Source organism: Lathamus discolor, chromosome 1, assembly GCF_037157495.1.
Source record: "Lathamus discolor isolate bLatDis1 chromosome 1, bLatDis1.hap1, whole genome shotgun sequence".
In the NCBI taxonomy this organism is placed as follows: Eukaryota; Metazoa; Chordata; class Aves; order Psittaciformes; family Psittacidae; genus Lathamus; species Lathamus discolor.
Window position 1 is genome coordinate 78924594 of NC_088884.1, and position 13604 is coordinate 78938197.

Here is a 13604-nt window from a genome sequence, read left to right on the forward strand (position 1 = left end):
TGCGGCAAGTCCCGCCCCTCTCCACCTCCCACGGGCTCGGCCGTGCGTGGCGCGCGGGGGCAGCCGAGCCGAGCCGAGCCGAGCCGAGCCGAGCCGAGCCGAGCCCAGCCGAGCCCAGCCGAGCCCAGCCGAACCGCCTCCTCCCCTCGGCTCCCCGCCCGCGAGAACGCGCGCGCGCGGCCATTGGTGGCGCGGCCGCGCGCGTGGGGCGGCTCGCCTGGTGTCGGCGCCTCCCCGCATCCCGCGCCGCTGTCGGCGGAGCCCGGCGGCCGGGCAGCGGGGCCCGGTCCCGGCAGCCGGGGCATGGAGAGCCTGCTGGAAAACCCGGTGCGCGCCGTGCTCTACCTGAAGGAGCTCACCGCCATCGTGCAGAACCAGCAGAGCCTCATCCACACCCAGCGCCAGCGCATCGACGAGCTGGAGCGGCGGCTGGACGAGCTCAGCACCGAGAACCGCAACCTCCGCGGGCAGCAGCCGCACCACGCCGAGCCGCCGGCGGCCCCCGCCGAGCCGTCCCAGGGCTCCCCGGCAGAGCCGGCGCCGGGCCAGCCCGACCCGCTCCAGCACCACCAACAGCTCCCGGCGCAGCAGCCGCCGCCGGCGGGCAAGCAGGCACCGGCGGGCCCCGGCGGCAGCGGGCGGGCTGCCGGGCACCAGCACCCCGCTGCCCAGCCCCACCAGCACCCCGCAGAGAAGGACGGCAGGGAGAAGGGCTGCTGCGCCGCTCTGCTCCAGCACAAGCCCCCCCAGGCTATCGGCAAAGGCGTCCTGAGCCGGAGACCGGAGTAAGTGAGGAGGGGGAAGGGGGCGGGCAGGGTGGCTGCGGGGAGCGGCGGTGGAACGGGCCCCGTCCGGGCCCGGGTCCGAGAGGGGACCGGGCTGTACCCCCCTGCAGCCTTGCGGAGCGAGAGGCGGTGTGTGGGTGGGTGGGGAATCCCGCCCTCCATCCCTCCTTTCATCCCTCCTTCCGTGCGTTCTCGGGGAGGGAGAGCAGGCAGAGTGCAAAGAGGAGCCAGGATGCTGCTTCCCGGAGGCGTTCGCCTCGCGGTTCACCCCTTTCATTTCTATGTGCGAGTGTCTACGGTTCATTTCAACCCAGCCGTGGTGCTCACAGGCAGCATCGTGCCCTCATTGTCTGTCATAAACAAATAAGTCTTGGATCAAAGGCGACAGCAGCATTGTGACAGCTTCTGTTTGCCTAACTCGCGGCTACCTGTCAAAATACCCCATCCTCCCTGGAACAAGCTGGGGCTTTCCTGCCCCCACTGATGCGAGGGGTCTAGGGTATGCATTATATTGCACACAGTGTATACGTGTTCATAGAGATACAGATGCTGTACATATGTTTGACATTTAGGATGCTTATCACACTTGTGTGTGGGTTGTCTGGGTTCTTTCTTCCTTCCTTTTATTTTCTTTGGTGAGTGGCACCTCACACTGATCCAGCTCTTCTAAAGGACAAAATATTTTTTTTCCTGGTCTCTCCTTTTCAGTGAAGAAAGCATGCCTACTAGTACTGAATGCTGATAATGGTCTGTGTGCATGCATGTATAGTAAACAACGATGAGCGTTCCAGCACTATAGGTAGTGGAAGAGGCTACTCTTGAGGAGTAACATTTTCTGGGATCATGTACCCACTATATGCTACTAGCTCACCAGCTGGTAATTACAACTGCAGTCAGCATTGTGATAATCCCCTTTGTTTAGGCACTTTGAAAGCAGGGGAATGTTTTCTGGTTGAACACCAGACTTTGTGAAGTTAGGAGGAGAAGGGGCTTAGTTTCTGATGTGGCTTCTTTTATGCAAGAAAGAAGCTAAAGTAAGTAGTAAAACTAGATCGGAATTCCTTTCCTGGAATGAACTCTGTTGTTTTGGTTGTAGTAATGTCAAAACAAATGAAGCACATAGCACACTGTATAGCCCAACGCATCTTCCTTGTCTCTTTTGACAATTGAACTAGAAGGGACCCTTCTCTCTCATGTTTGCTTTGAATCCACAAGCATAGCTACAACATGGAGCTGGATTTTCAGCTGATGCAAGTACAGTTACACCACTTCATAGCAGCTAAGCTCTATCACATGACTCTATGAAAATCAGGAGAGAAATTACTGTTGAAATAAATGCTATTAAAGGAATATGTAATGTCAAGGCATGCTTGAATCCCCAAAGACAGATCCATATTTCTAAAATACTGCACTGTATGACTCAGTTTCACAATCATAACTTGCAGGGAGTGGGCTACTCAAAGTATTAATACAGGTAGTAAGGATTTGCAGGATCTGGCCCTTCTTCATCATGCGATAGATGGAGTTTTAAAAATACGTCGGGCCAGACTCTGAACTCATGGCGATTGCTGTACATCCAGAACACCATAGTTTAAGTCACTGAAGCCAAAACAGTAAGAAACCCACTTAAAAACGCATAATCAACCTCTTGTTTTTTTCAGTACTGAATCCCTGCAGTGAAGGCTGTGTTAGAAACATCGCATCAGCAAGGGCTTTCCTTTCTTCTGAACAGAGTTTCTAACAGACGTCATTACACAGACTGAAGGATCAATTTCTATGCATAACTCTAAAAACCTCCTTCTTACCTGACCTTTTTCTTTTGCAGTGGGGTTTGACTGGGAAAGAACTGTAGAATTTTTTTCTTCATAGCAAAGTGCTCATTGCTGGTGCATCATGCAATAATCTTTATATTTTAAGTACATAGATAGATGGATGTGGATGGAGCCTTTATGTGGAAAGTCAGGGCTGCTGCTGGGGATAACAGAGCAATCCCTGCAGCGTTCTTCACTCGGGAAGATTAAAATAGACTGCTTCTGTTTCCTTCTATAGCTTAGGCAAACCGAAAGCTTTGTATAGGAAAGGAATTATGATGGATGCAAAACAGTCTACATTTCTCACTCCTGCAGGTCATTTACCCAACCCCTCTCCCCAATGATTGTATATACCAGGTTTCATCCTCTCTTATCTCTGTTAGAAGGAAATCAAACCGACTGCAAAATCTAACTTAAAGGCAACTTGGATGGAGGGTGGGAAATCTTTCACCACCTATTGACAGCATGCCCAATATCCCTTATGATCCAGCTTACCAACCCGAGAGTTGTATTTTTGCTTTTGTGCGACAGCAGGGGACATACACTTGAATATGTACACAGGCTAGGTATCTGCACTCTCCTCCTTCCTCCCCACATCTGAACATGCTTTTCCCTCTATTATAAACCCTGAAATTCAGTGTTATTTAATTTTCTTTTCTTTTAGCTAAGAGGATAGGAACTGACTGTTCACTACAGAAAATGGCCACTCTAAACAGAACAGAAAGCGTATTTTAGCATGTCAGGATGCAGTGGCTGAAAGCAAGGGTTAAAGCAGCACCCAGGCAGTGCCCTGCTGTCACTGCCCAGAAATGGAATTTCCTCTGCCTCTCACAAAACAGGAGGTTCTGGCAGCATGTTTAAGGGTACTTGTGCTCACCCTTCCTTCTCAGCTCAGACACAGCCCGGGGATTTTGCTCATTTTGAGCCACAACTGAGGTTTTTTTGGAGCCCAGCTAAACCTCAAGCCCTGAATAGAAGTGGAGTCCTGAATTTTGGACATGTGTGACTGTTCATGTCAGCTGGGGCAGTCTTCTGTAAGGGGCTCGGAAGAAAAAACAACTGAAGCACCTCTTTAATTTTAAATAAAAGTTCAGTGTTACATTTATTGTTTTCTTTTTCTAAAGCCCCTTTATATATGTATATGTGTATATATATATGAAAGCCTTCATTTTAAAAGGGAACAAACCCAAGCCTATCTCTAGAAAGGGAACAACTCGGGAGTTATGCAGAGGCCCCCTAATTGTTGCTGCGTGGTGGTGTGTGAGGAAGGTAGTACTGAGCTTACCTATGAAAAGAGAGGCAAGGAGGAAGATTTTTGCAGAGATTCTCAGCAAGAATTCGCCTGATTATTATTCCGTGGCATCTGTCTCTTTCTACCTTAGGAGTCTATTGCATAAGCGCCTCACAGCTTTAAAAACAAAAAAATAAGGTCATTCGTCATGGAGTGTTTTGCTTCAAAAATACAGGTTGCCAAATTAGCATAGCTTAGATCACCCTTACTAGGCAGCCTCTTGTCTTAAGGGACCATCCCAAAGTGTCATCAAATCCTGTGAGTATAAATTTTCCTTCCCTTCTTTATCAGATTACTGCCTTCTTTGCCAATCCCCAGTTCCCTTTGTTGAGTATCAGGGAAATGCCACGGGGTTTAGCAGATTAAGTCTAAATGGCTCAAATCCTGCTGGTTTTTATCAGTGGAATTCTCACTGTGAGCTCTGCCTATGGAAGGACTTCAGATTTTGAGCATGTGGAAAACTCACTTTGATAAATACAATTAGAATAATAGCTAATAATCCATTATAGTTCCTTCCATCAAAAGACACGTGCCATTTACAAACATTCTGCATTGAGGTGGCTTTAAAGTCTTCTTTTGACTGTCTTGCCAACAGTGAAAACAAGGCATAGAAACAGTATTTGTTTAGCATGACATAAAGGATCTGAGTACTGCCTTTAAACTATTAGCCGCTGTTTGCTCTACAAGGTAATCTCCTCATGCAAAATAAACTCTTAGAACTCTTGGAAGAAATGTTCTCAAATCACATTTTCCCAGAGGTCTTAAAGCTGATTTGGGTATGCATTGAGCTGAACACTATCTTCTTTTGTTTTATCTTGGGTTGGTTTAGGGTGGTATATTTTATCTGAGTAAAGAGGCGAGTTTAAAAGACAATGTTAAAGTCACTTAGTTGCTGTTGTGGTCTGAGGCTGTTTGCTGTATTTCTGTTTAATTTCAAAAGCTCAATTATGTAACTTTAAAATGAAGATATTATGCAGAGGTGCTGTTTTCCATATTTTTTCTTTTTAACTATGCATTAATGTTCTATTCTATGGATTATCTCCAGGGTAAAAGCGTTAGACAAAATCCCACTGATTTCAATGGGTACCAACAATAACTATAAATATGATGGCTTTCTATTAACATATTTTGCTATATTTGCGCATTGCACCAGCACAAAAAAAAAAACAAAACCCAAACAGAAGATTAGAACAACTCTGAATGACTTGTGTACCCCAGATACCCATTCCCTTCACTTTGAGTGCACAAGGAATGCTACATTTGCCCTCTCTTTTCATTCTTTCAGATTTCCCCCAGCCTGTTTAAGGGTTTAACTCTCTTGAGCTTTCACACACCAGAAATAGTTGCATTGGTGCTGCCCTGGGTTCTGCAAATCCCTGCTAGCAATGTACTGTTTCAGCATCTCAAGTTATTTGGAGTCGAGTTCTGTAAGCTGGTTTCAAATGGCAGAGGTCTGCATTGGAATAGCTACACAGATGCTAAAGCCCTGCTCAAATGATTTTGAAGTAAAGGGCATAATGAGAGGAGAGAAGAGAGTGTTTGTGACTATGTCCCATCTAAAGATATATCCATACCAGTTCCATTCACATTGTAGTCAGTCTACAACATTCTTCATGGCATGAACACACCTGTGTCTACGTCAGGACCTGTAAAGGCAGAGGAATATGGAATTAAAGATTCACAACAATATTTAAGAAATAACAGGTGAAGAGAAAGATGCAAAAGGTCTCAGCTTAGGAAGGATTCAGGATGAAGCTCCAGGTATAAAATTGCTGAGTAAAGACAGCATGAGAAATTCCACCCACAGAGATAGCACCTCCGTATAGAATCACAGAATCATAGAATCAACCAGGTTGGAAAAGACCTTTAAGATCCTCGGGTCCAACCATTACCCCAGGACTGCCAAGACCACCACTAAACCATGTCACTGAGGGTGATGCTGTATAAAGTCCCAGCCAGAGCAATGCGGTGTCAAGGCTCAAAATACTAATGTGGGAAATCTCACTGGTGGGATGGAAACACCTGGAAAGAGTAACAAGGAAGGAATCTGTGAGAAATGCTGCCTACTGGTGCTTTGGGCACATATTACCTGTGTATCTGTGTCCTGAGCCCAGTTAGAGCAGTACCTGTGAAACAAATACTCATGCCAATCTTTTAACAAGAGAAGCCAAAGGCTGAAAGCAACAGCAAAAAGGTGGCTTTTTAATGCTTAAATAAGGAGGGATGAAACGCATAATTTTGTTTTTCTGACAAGATGGTGATTTTTTATGTCACTCAGGTATATGTTCTGTTGCAGCCAGGCTGCTCTCCTCAGGAGCCAAGGGTACCTTTCTTCTGTATGCTTTGTACTGGCCCATTTGATGTCATTTCCCAGGCAGATCCAAGGTAAGGCTCTGTCAGAAGACTTTAGGAGCAGTGGGCTCACATGGCAACACTGTTAGCATTCAAATGAATTCACACATGGCTCTTTGGAGGAGCTACGTATGGAAGAATGTTCCAAGTGAATAGGTATTAACAACACCCTTGAGAATTCCTGCCAGGGACTCAGTGCCAGGTGACTCTTAGGCTGGCTGTCCTGTGCATTGCAGCCTGTGCAGTGCGGAAGGACACCCGTTGTTCTGAGACTGCAACAAGCAACTGATAATTCCATGTCCTTCGTAAAATGATGTGCATGCAGGAATATACAGGTTAGACATGGTTCATACAGTTTATGTGTGCAGCAAGTGGCTACTTATATGATGCACAGACTGTACGCGTTCCCACCTACACCATGCTTGAAGTTATTTTTCACCACTTTTAGTCAGGGTAACCCAGGTAAATCTAGCCTTCTTGGGCTGCTCGTCTAGCCCTTAGATGGTGCCAGACCAGAACCTGTCAGCTGGAAGTCTGGTCTTCTATTAATTATGGCTTCTACCTACTCATTCAAAAAGAGTGTTCACGTAACAAAATGAAGTATGCTTCTGTGAGCAAAAATACCTCTAGACAAACAGATTTAGACATTTCCCAGTTTTATTTTTTCCTTCCGCCTTGGAATCCAAGTAGAAAGAGTAAAAAAAGAGCTGCTGTCTCTCTGCCTTAATCTTTCTGTATATAGGGTTTATTCATCATCTGCCTTCCTGTTATTTTCCCTATAAATCCCTTGCTAGGTTGCTTCTTTTCTCCTTTTTCCCTAGATCAGCAGTGGTTTATTTATCCTTTTCCATCCACTTATGAAACCTTTTGTTGTTTCTCCCTGCAGAAAACATAGAAAGACAGAAATATTCCTCTGTTTAACAGATGGAAAATATTTCATTTGTTATAAAATTACCTGTAGCCTGTGATCATTACTTGGGCCACATTCCATGGAACATGCAAAAGCAAATAAGGAAAAAGTAAAGAAGAGTAATTTACAAAGACAGAGCCTGAAATGTGACCATTTTCCCTTTAAAACGAAAGAATTACATATACATTTTACCTTCAAAGAGGTGTATCTTGAAACAGACTAGTAATGTCCTTGTATTCATCTATCCTGGAGTTTATAGTTTCATTTAGCTAAGCCCTTGGTGAAAAATGAAAGTCTTGATATTGTTTTTGTTCTGCCCAATGGCTCTGTTTAAGATCTCTTAGAGCATTGGACGGTCTTAAGATCAAAGTTTAATTCCTCCTCATTTTTTTTTTTTAACAGACTTGTGATGTCAGACAGTCCCTTTCATCTCTATGTGTTTTAAGATCTGTAGCAAAGCAGCTGGAAATCTATTGTTACAGATAATTATGGGCAGATAGATCAGGAATGATCCCTTTTATAAGTTTCAGCACAGGAAGTGGCATAAAGCTCCTGTCATGACTTGCACTGCGGACTGCGAGGCAATATGTATATTTGCACATAGAAGAGAGAATGTATTTGCATGAGCATTTGTCTACAGTAAGTGTCTAAGAGGAAAGTTGAAACCATTTCTGTCCTTTTTACATGCAGAAAAGCAAATTGTCTGCTGGAGGAAATCCATGTATCTTTACTGACGTCAGTATAGCCATGACAATTTACATCACCTGAGAATCTGTACCAGATTTTGTGTATCTGTCCTCATACACAAATACGCATACATCCACTACGGTAAATGAATGCTGACAACAGCAATGGTTGGCAACTCATTGCAGAAATAACTGTGAACAATGAGAAAACCATTGAGCAACATTTTGATGCTTTGTGTAATAGGTTTGTAATGTTTTCGCATGGTATTTTAATGTAAACTGGTAAAAAGAATTTTGTTGCAGCAGGGTTATAAAGATGTATTGGCTCCATTTGGTGATGTTTTTTTTCTTTTCTCTACCTTGTGCATGCACCCTCAGTCTGCTTCTCACACAGGTACTATTTTTATTGCTTTTGCCAAGATTAGGCTCATTGATCAGCTGTTATCTTCATGTACTCTGAAGCTGCACTTTCTGAGGAGGACAGAGGTGGATCGATACTTCCCATGATTAGCCACATCTAAGATGGAACATTTTGGTGGATCTGGTGTGATTTTTAATAAGAAATTAAATATGGCAAACCTTATCCTTCCTCCTTCTTCTAGCTGAAAACAAGGGGGTCTATGAGCTCCACAGCTAATGAAGCTTGGCTTCCAGGAGATTTGTGTCACAGTTACATTTTCTGATGCCTGACACAATGTGAGTTCTGATCTAAGCTTCTCCTGGTGTTGAGGCTTGTATAACATCTCTCTCCAACATGGAGACTCCTGTGTGGAGTAATGGCTTCAGTTCACTCAACAGCCTTTCACTCTCCCTCAGTGGAGAACCTACAAAGTTCTCTCTGTTGCACCCTGCCAGCTATTTTCATGGAGCTTGTTAGAGATTAGTAGCTCCGAGATTACCGTTACTCACTCAGACTTGGTTGAAACTCACAGTGGGATCTGCAGTTACAAAGTAGGAGCCAACATAGATGCACACACACTGAGGCATGCATGCATACGAGGGAAAAGGAAAGATTATTTGGTCACAGAAAGCACATTTTGCTCAGGAACCTTGGCAATAAAGACCAAGTCCCAGATAGTTTTTTTAATTAGCTTACTAGTACATCCAAATGGCTGAACAGTCCAATCCGAATCTGTGATCCTTTCCTGGAGCTGGTGTTCTCTGTGCAGTTGCCTCTTAAAAGACTTGGAATATCAAAGTTAGAAAGAACTGGGAAATTACTGAATTCACGGGGCACATAGGTGGAGGTTTACCATTAGCAAAAGGAGCCTGTTTCTCCTTCTGGCTTTGCATATGAAGTTGGTGGATCACCTTAATCCACCTGCCAACATTTGCATGGGCATGGGCTGCTGCTGAGATGGTTACTACTAGAGAGGTTAACTTACATTTGCTGAAACACGCTAAGGCGTCTATGTTATTCTCAAGAGTGGTAGAAAATTGACGCTGAATTTATTATCAATCTTAAGGAGGCTTGAGATTTTCTTCAGGTTTTGCTGTACTTTGCACATTTGTTCAAATTCTGACCTTTCTATTAAAATTTAGGACCTTGCTATCAGTCTGTTTGTCTGTGCAATGCTGATTTTGGGGCAGTTCACACTACCTTGCTCCAGTGGGAGAGGTGCTCTGACAGCATCTCCTTCAGCCTCAGCATCCAGCATGTTGGTGTTGCTGTTCTGGGTGGGCACTGCCTCCATGGAACATCCTTGGATCTGCCTCCTGGAGCAGTGCTGTTTTGGACCTGAGGTTCTTAAAGACTTTATACATGATAGCATTTTCCATGGAGCCAAGCTCAGACCTCTTTCCTTGCTTTTGCCCCTCTGTGAGGAATACCGGTTTTGCCTCTGTTGAGCTGTTTCAGGACAAGTTTCAGCTCTGCAGTCAGTTCAGAATTCTCACAAATGTCCTTGTCTTTCATTTGCTGGTTTTTAATTTGCAAATCCATTCCCAGTAGGACACCAGTAAATTGCCTGTGTCTGCCTAGGTACTCACATGGCACTCTTCACCATAGTAACTGAGTATCTCTGGATTTGTCCTGAGGGCCCATGCTGGTATCCATGCACACTGGACCACTAACTTTTATCTGAACTAGTGAAGAACCTGAGGAATCTCATCCTTTTTCTCTGAGTATTCCCTCATTCTCACACCACAGATTTCTCTTCAAACAGCTTTCTTCTATCATGTTTTGTGCCAATAGATCTATAACCACTCAGACTCCTGATGTAGATAGACTGCATGGCTCTGATCAGTAATTTGCACTATTTTACCATCTAGGTGAGCCAAAGAGTCAGATTCTGTTGCCACTTAACTGTAAATCTGAGTGTGGAACTCACTTAACTAAGTGGCTTCAAGCTTGAAGAGATACAACACTCATACATTAACTTCTAATGTTACGGATCTTCTTGAACTGACTTCTGTCCCACCACTGGGGGTAGTTAGTTTGAGTTAGCTATTAGCCTATTTGATTCTGTGCATACTTGGCATGGCAATCACTTGGGATGCCAACTGCTGTAATGTCTCCCCCAAGAACTGTTTATTACTCAATTGGGAAAATACTGATCTCCATGTTAGCTGCAGCAACATTCGATGCTGGTCCCTTGTTTTTGCCAAGAAAGGAGTGAATTTCTCACCTTTGTAAAGCTGAATACATAAGTATTGACTTCACTAGACATGCTCTGACTTGAGCTGTTATACCACCTTTATCACCTCATTTACTACGGCTCTTACACAGCCAAGCAGATAGGGAATACTGGGTTGCATCCTTGACGGATAAAAAGCGTTGGCAAGGAGTTTCAGTTTCAGACATTTAAAGGTATCTAGCCTCCCAAAAGTGGGAGAAAGAATCTACTCGTTTCTAAGGGAAGGACCAGCCTTCTGCCAAGCTCCATTTGCTTTCAGCAAGTTACTTGACACGTAGGAGGAAGAATGGAAATACTGGTGACAGAGGAAGAGGGGAAGAAGAAGATGAGAGGCACCTATATTGTGCCTCTACTGTGCGCTAAGGGCAACCTCCAGGCTGGTTTTAAGTCTGTATTAACCTACTCTTCAAATGCCAAGCCTGAAAGCATAGGTGGAGCCTTGCCTCAGGACTACATCCCAGTGGCGTGCACACCTGTATGCTCACCAGAGCCTCTTCAGCAGTCGCAAGATAGGCTATACCATACTTAAGCATTCTGCAGAGGTTGTCCGTGCAGGGAGATACAAGCTGGTGGACGAGTGGACAGCAGAGAGGAGGAGTTACAAGGGAAAGAGGAAAGAGCCCAGTGGAAACTCTAGAATGCAGGAGGGCCACAAGCCGTATGGCCTACAGCAGAGGCTGTGAAGTTTTTGAATGCTGGATTCATTTACATGTGCCACTGTAATGATGCTTCAGTGTAGCTGGGGGGAAGGAAGGAATGACAGGGGTTTACTTCTATTCTCATGAAGCCTCTTCCTCTGCACACACTGAACATTATCCTTAACAGATACTGACTGGTTGAAGCCATCTCCCCAGTAGGCAGCTCCTGGGCTTAAGGAAGAAGCCCACTACGGTATGCCCAGAATGTATGTGACTAGTTCTTATCACTGTAGGATGGTAAATTTGTCAGATCATCTAAAGGAATGCAGTTTAACTCGGTTGGGCAGTGTCTGGGAGATCTCCCAAGAAATATTCAGAGTGCTAGGAGAGGACAGTGTAGTATGTCTGCAGATAGCATCATTTTTGGGATATTTGCCTGGCATTAGCACCTATTTTCAGATTAGATGATGGGGACCTTGACCACCTCTGTCCCTTCACAGGATACACATGCAGAGAGCGAAGGTGTTATCCCTGTTCCCATGCTGGTGTAAATTTGTCATCATGTTCCTTTCACTGCTTTGCTTAATTGAAAGCAGGCACCATTCTTCATTATCTTCTTCTTCTGAAGTTGTTACCTCCAGCACAAATGATAAGCATAAGGAATCAGGGCCATTCTTCTGCTGCAGTTCTTTACAAGGCTTCATTGCTGGCTGCTTTGGCCAACTTGCAAATCTAACACCAGAAACATCTGCACTTCAGAGAGGAACACATATATAATGTTGCCTTTTCTGAAATGCTTTGGAAAGTAATACCCTTACTTAAGGGAAGTATTGCTAGTGTACGTCCCTACAGATATGTAAAAGTGCAGCAAGTAGCAATTATGTACACTTTTCCTCTAGTACACCTCTAATCATGGCAAAATCTTGCTGCAGAATGAATGATGGAAATACCATGCAAAAGTCAACAATAATATTAATAATGACAACAACAACAATGATCTCTTTTCTGCATTACTTTTTATCAGTAGACCCTTCAGTACTTACAAAGGTAGTCAGTCCTCATTTTACAGAAGAGAACAAAGACATGGAAAATGTTTTGCATGAGTTCACCCAGCTAGTCAAAGCTGAGAGTAAAACCTGTGTCCCTGGGCTCTGATCTGTCAAGTAGGCTACAGTGCCTTGAAAGAAGGAGACAAACAGCACCAGAAGTGTTAAATGTTACGAGGTCCCTTCTATGGCACAATAGCATTGATCTAAACCCTCAAATCTCATGCACTCCCTGGACACCTTGATATCAGGAAAAGGTCTGGCTAATTAAAGATCTGTAACTTGGCCAAAAATCCTTAACAGCAGTTCATGACTGGTGTCAGTTATGTGCACTAGAAAGAATGAGCAGTGGAGGCTGGAGATAAAATTGAATATTGAATTTTGCGAGGACTTGAGACACGTGGTTTCAGGTTGGGAAGGCTGTGAACGTGTATTGCATGCAAGTCCAGCAAGGTTTACAAAAGCAGCTAGTCCAGCAAGGAAATATGTCTGAGTAAAAAAGTGGGAGAAACTACACCTGCATGCTGGAGTGTGCTTTGTTTCTTGCAGCAAGGAACCAGTTATGAGTTGCACAGAACGATGAGGGGTAGCAAGAGAAGGTAGGTTAGGAGTCTATAGTCTCTGCTGTTTCAGTCTGATTTGATGTGCGAGAGCTCAGCAAGCACATGGAAGACACCAAAAATATTCCTTTTGTGAGAGCAAAAGGAAAAGCCTCCCACAGAGGTAAGCACTGCGTGTGAGCTAGGGAAGCGGAAAGTAATTATCACATCTGTGCATGTGAATAAGTTGACAGAGTACCTTCTCCAAAAGCCACTGCCTAGCAAGATGCAGTTTCTTCTTCCCACAGCTCTGCTTTCCCTCCCTCTATTCCCCTATTAGATACAGAGCCATAATGGGGTCTGCTGCCTCCATTCCCTTCTCCCCTGGCACAATCACAGCAGAACACGCAATCGCCAAGTCATGCAGAGAGTTTCAAAGTCTCGCTCTGTCAGATCTTTCCTGCCTCACCCAAGGAGAACTCTTGCATGACTGATAGGTGTGGCTTAGTGGATTCTGGGCTGAGGTTTTAATTTCCAGTAATAAGAAGAGCATTTGTGGTCCCCTGTCCCTCCCGTTTGTGATTTAGGGCTTGATGGTAACCATGTTTCATTAACTCATCCTGATTAGCTGTTCGCTAAGGACATCACTTTGATAGGGATCCTTCATCCTGCCTGGTTTTTCATTCAGTATTGGGCAGGCCCCAGTGTTTTATGAACCCAAAGGGTGCTCTTTGGCACTCTTTCATGCATGTATGGGCAGGGGGACACAATCTGCTAATCCTTATACCCCTTTTGGATACATTTCCCATGGTCAAGGACTGCATTTAGTGCAGACTTAGGCTGCATTTGGTAATGACAGAGACGGCAAGGGAGATCTGGAACAAGTGATGCCTTCAGGATGTGCGTGTGC

The 13604-nt window shown here is 44.7% G+C and overlaps 1 protein-coding gene across 5 annotated transcripts in view; it reads left to right on the plus strand.

The window, feature by feature from the left end:
• The first annotated feature begins 204 nt into the window (after positions 1-204).
• Positions 205-13604, plus strand: part of IQSEC3 (IQ motif and Sec7 domain ArfGEF 3) — a 103234-nt gene continuing 89834 nt past the window's right edge. For 4 of the 5 annotated variants that reach the window (XM_065682233.1, XM_065682255.1, XM_065682252.1 and 1 more), the window contains exon 1: positions 205-785. In XM_065682233.1, the coding sequence (XP_065538305.1) occupies positions 304-785 (482 nt within the window). In that variant the 5' untranslated portion in view covers positions 205-303. The remainder of the gene's footprint in view (positions 786-13604) is intronic. The other variant, XM_065682263.1, reaches the window with a different exon arrangement.